This window comes from Hippopotamus amphibius, chromosome X, assembly GCF_030028045.1.
Source record: "Hippopotamus amphibius kiboko isolate mHipAmp2 chromosome X, mHipAmp2.hap2, whole genome shotgun sequence".
Taxonomy (NCBI): domain Eukaryota; kingdom Metazoa; phylum Chordata; class Mammalia; order Artiodactyla; family Hippopotamidae; genus Hippopotamus; species Hippopotamus amphibius.
The window spans coordinates 1,492,769-1,496,016 of NC_080203.1; the positions used below are offsets into that span (position 1 = coordinate 1,492,769).

Below are 3,248 nucleotides of genomic sequence, written 5' to 3' on the forward strand. Positions count from 1 at the left end.
TGTGGAAATCAGTGGGGGTGAGCGGTTCCTCAATAAGTTAACCATAGAATTACCGTATGACCCCGCAATTCCACTCTTAGATATACTAAAAATTACAGACCAATAGCCTTCATGAATATCGATGCAAAAATCCTCAAAAGAATTCTAGCAAGTTGAGACCAGCAGCATATTATAAATATTACATTCCATATCCAAATAGGAATTATCCCAGGAATGCAAGCATGGCTCAACATAAGGAAACTGATTCATCAACACCACATTGATGAAATGAAGGGGGAAAACACCCTCATGATCATCTCAGTTGATGCAGAAAAAGCAAGCATTCAATAAAACCTGACAAAGTTTCATGATAAAACAACAACAGCGACAACAACAACAAAGCCAAACCACCCAGCAAACTAAGAATAGAAGGGAAATTCCTCAACACAATGAAAGGCATTTATGAAACACCCATAGCTAATATCATACTCAATGATGGAAGACTGGAAGCCTTTCCTCTAACATCAGGAACAAGGGAAGAATGCTTGCTTTCAGTGCTTCTACTTAAGACTGTAATGGAAGTCCGAGTCAGAGCAGTGAGGCAAGAAAAAGAAACAAAAGGCATCCAAGTTGGAAAGGAAGAAGTTAAACTATCTCTAGTCTCAGATGACAGGATCTTCTGTATAGGAAACCCTAAAGAACCCACAAAACACTATCAGAGTTAACAAACAAATCCAACAAAGCTGCAGTATACAAGATCAACAGACAAAAATGTATTTCCATATCCTAGCAATGAAAAAATCCAAAATGAAATTGACAACAAACAGTTCTACTTCAGATAACATCGAAAGGAATAAAATACATAGGGATAAGTTTATCCAAGGAGGTGCAAGCCTTGTGCACTGAAAACTGCAAAGCACTGCTGAAAGAAATTCAAGACGACCTTAAAAAACAAAACAAATAAACTAAAAAGGAGAAAGAGCAGCATTTATGGACTGGAAGACTTAATATTAAGATGGGAATCTCACCCAAAGTTATCTAGAGATTTAATGCAGTCCCTATGGAAATCGCGGTGCTCTGTTTTACAGAAATGTGAAAGCCAATCCTAAATGCATATGGAATTTCAGAGGACCTTGAATAGCCAAAATAATCCAGGAAAAGAAGAAAAAAGCTGGAGGACTCACCGTTCCCTATTTCAGAACTTACCGCTAAGCTACAGTTATCAAAAACTATGTGGTTCTAGCACAAGGATAGACACGTAGATCCGTGGAGTGGAATTACGAGTCCAGAAATAAAGCCATAAATCTATTCCATGGGTATAAACCCGAAAGAGTTGAAAACAGGTGCTCACAAAGAACCCCGTGCGGGAATGTTCACCACAGCGCTATTTCCAGCAGGCCCAAGGGGGAAGTCACCCAAACGTCCATCAGCGGCTGAGCGGATACACAACACGTCTGGTCCAGCCATACAGGGGAATATTATTCAGCCAGGAAAAGGCATAAGTGCTGCCGGGTGCTACCACGCGGACGAACCCTGATGCAAACTTTATGCTGAGGGACAGTGGCCAGGCACGCAAGGCCACGCATGTTTTTGTATGCTTGCATCTGCAGGAAGTCTCCAGAGGAGGCAGACGTCTGTGGACGGGAAGCAGATGGGTGGCTGCCTGGGGGCTGCGGGGGGTGGGGGTGGGGGACCTGCAGGAGCGGGCGGTGGGGAGGGACTGCCTGGTGGGGGCAGGGGTTTCTCTTTGGGGTGGTGCCAACGTTGGGGACCTCAATATAGTCGCGATGGTGGCCCAGCTCCGCCCGTGTACACTTGGTGCCACTGGATGGTCTGCCAGCTGCTGCCTTCCCTGTACAAAGCTCCCGTCTGGTGGCGAGCGAGCGCTGCATGGAAGAGAGGGTCCAGGGAGCAGGGTGAGCAGGGTCCCGCCAGCGCCGTTTCTTGGCGGGCCCAGGCTCGTGGGGGCGGGGGCGGGGCTGGGCGTGGGCGTGGGGGGCACGAGAACGCAGTGACCTCACGGAGTCTGCGTGTCGCGGAGCGTGCGCCCCGACCAATGAGGGGCCGGCCGGTGGTCGCTAGGATACGGAGTAGGGGCCTGAGCGCACCTGCTGCTTTGAGACGTTGGGAACGGCTGGCACATCCCACCGCACCTCCTGGCAGCAAAGCTCCTGGCAGCGCACCTCCTCGCCGTGTCCCTGCCCGCAGCGCACCGCAGAGCCAGGCCGTCGGAGACAGCGCGCCCAACCCGCCGCCCGCATGCCGCGAAGGCGCCGTCGAGGCTCATCCGGCCGCCGCTCCCGCACCGCCCGAGCCGAGCTGTCCTTCTCCGTGAGCCACATGGAGCGCCTCCTGCGGGAGGGCCACTACGCCCGGCGCCTGAGCCCGTCCGCACCCGTCTACCTGGCGGCCATCCTGCAGTACCTGACGGCCAAGGTCCTGGAGCTGGCGGGCGACGAGGCCCGCAACGCTGGCGGCCGGCGTATCACCCCGGAGCTGGTGGACAGGGCGGTGCACAACCACGTGCTGCTGAGCGCCCTGTTCGGGATGGCCACCATCTCCCAAGTGGCCCCGGCCCGGCGCTAGCCGCCCAGCGACACCTGAGGCCCCATTCCCCGGGGCAGGGGGGCCCCGGCAGCCCCGGCCTGCCCGCCGCCCCGGGCACGGTCACCTCGAGTCAATAAAGTGTTCAAGAAGACCCCTGTGTGTGCCTTGGTCACTGGGCATGGGGGGCGGTGGCGGGACAGCCCTCGCTGGAGGGATGGGGGTGGGGGGGTCTGGGTCTGGCCCGAGTGGGGGTGGGGTGGTGGGCTCTGGGTCTGGGTCTGGCCCGAGTGGGGGTGGGGCGGGGGAGTGGCCGGGGCCGACAGACAGAGAGGCGCACGCGGGGGCCCTGGGTGGGAGCGGGTGGCCGCGGCGCGGGTGGGCCCGGCGTGGGGCCTGGCGGGAGGCCGGGCAGCCGAGGGCGCCCCCGTGGGCTCTGAGCAAGCCGGCGCCGGGCCACGGCCCCAGAGGGACGGGTTCCTCGGGGCGGCGCGCTGCCCGGGTGGCGGGGCCGGGGCGGGACGCAGGCGCGGGCGCCCAGAGCGCTCGGCCTGGACGCCCACGGGCCGGGGGCTTCGACGGGAAGGCGGCGGCGTGCCGGGGGCTGGGGCGGGCGGCGCGCAGGACGGCCGCCACGTCGGAGCGGGGGCCACGCGGGGCGCGGCGCTGCGGTTCGGGGCGCCTTCCCCGAGACGCGCCAGCAGACGCCCCGCTCGGCCGGCCGC

At 58.1% G+C, this 3,248-nt stretch overlaps 1 protein-coding gene across 1 annotated transcript; it reads left to right on the forward strand.

Annotated features, from left to right (window-relative positions):
* The first annotated feature begins 2,238 nt into the window (after positions 1 to 2,238).
* On the forward strand, positions 2,239 to 2,565 carry LOC130842211 (histone H2A-Bbd type 2/3-like). The gene has a single exon (XM_057718851.1). The coding sequence runs from the start codon at positions 2,239 to 2,241 to the stop codon at positions 2,563 to 2,565; it is 327 nt and encodes a 108-aa protein (XP_057574834.1).
* Positions 2,566 to 3,248: the final 683 nt, after the last annotated feature.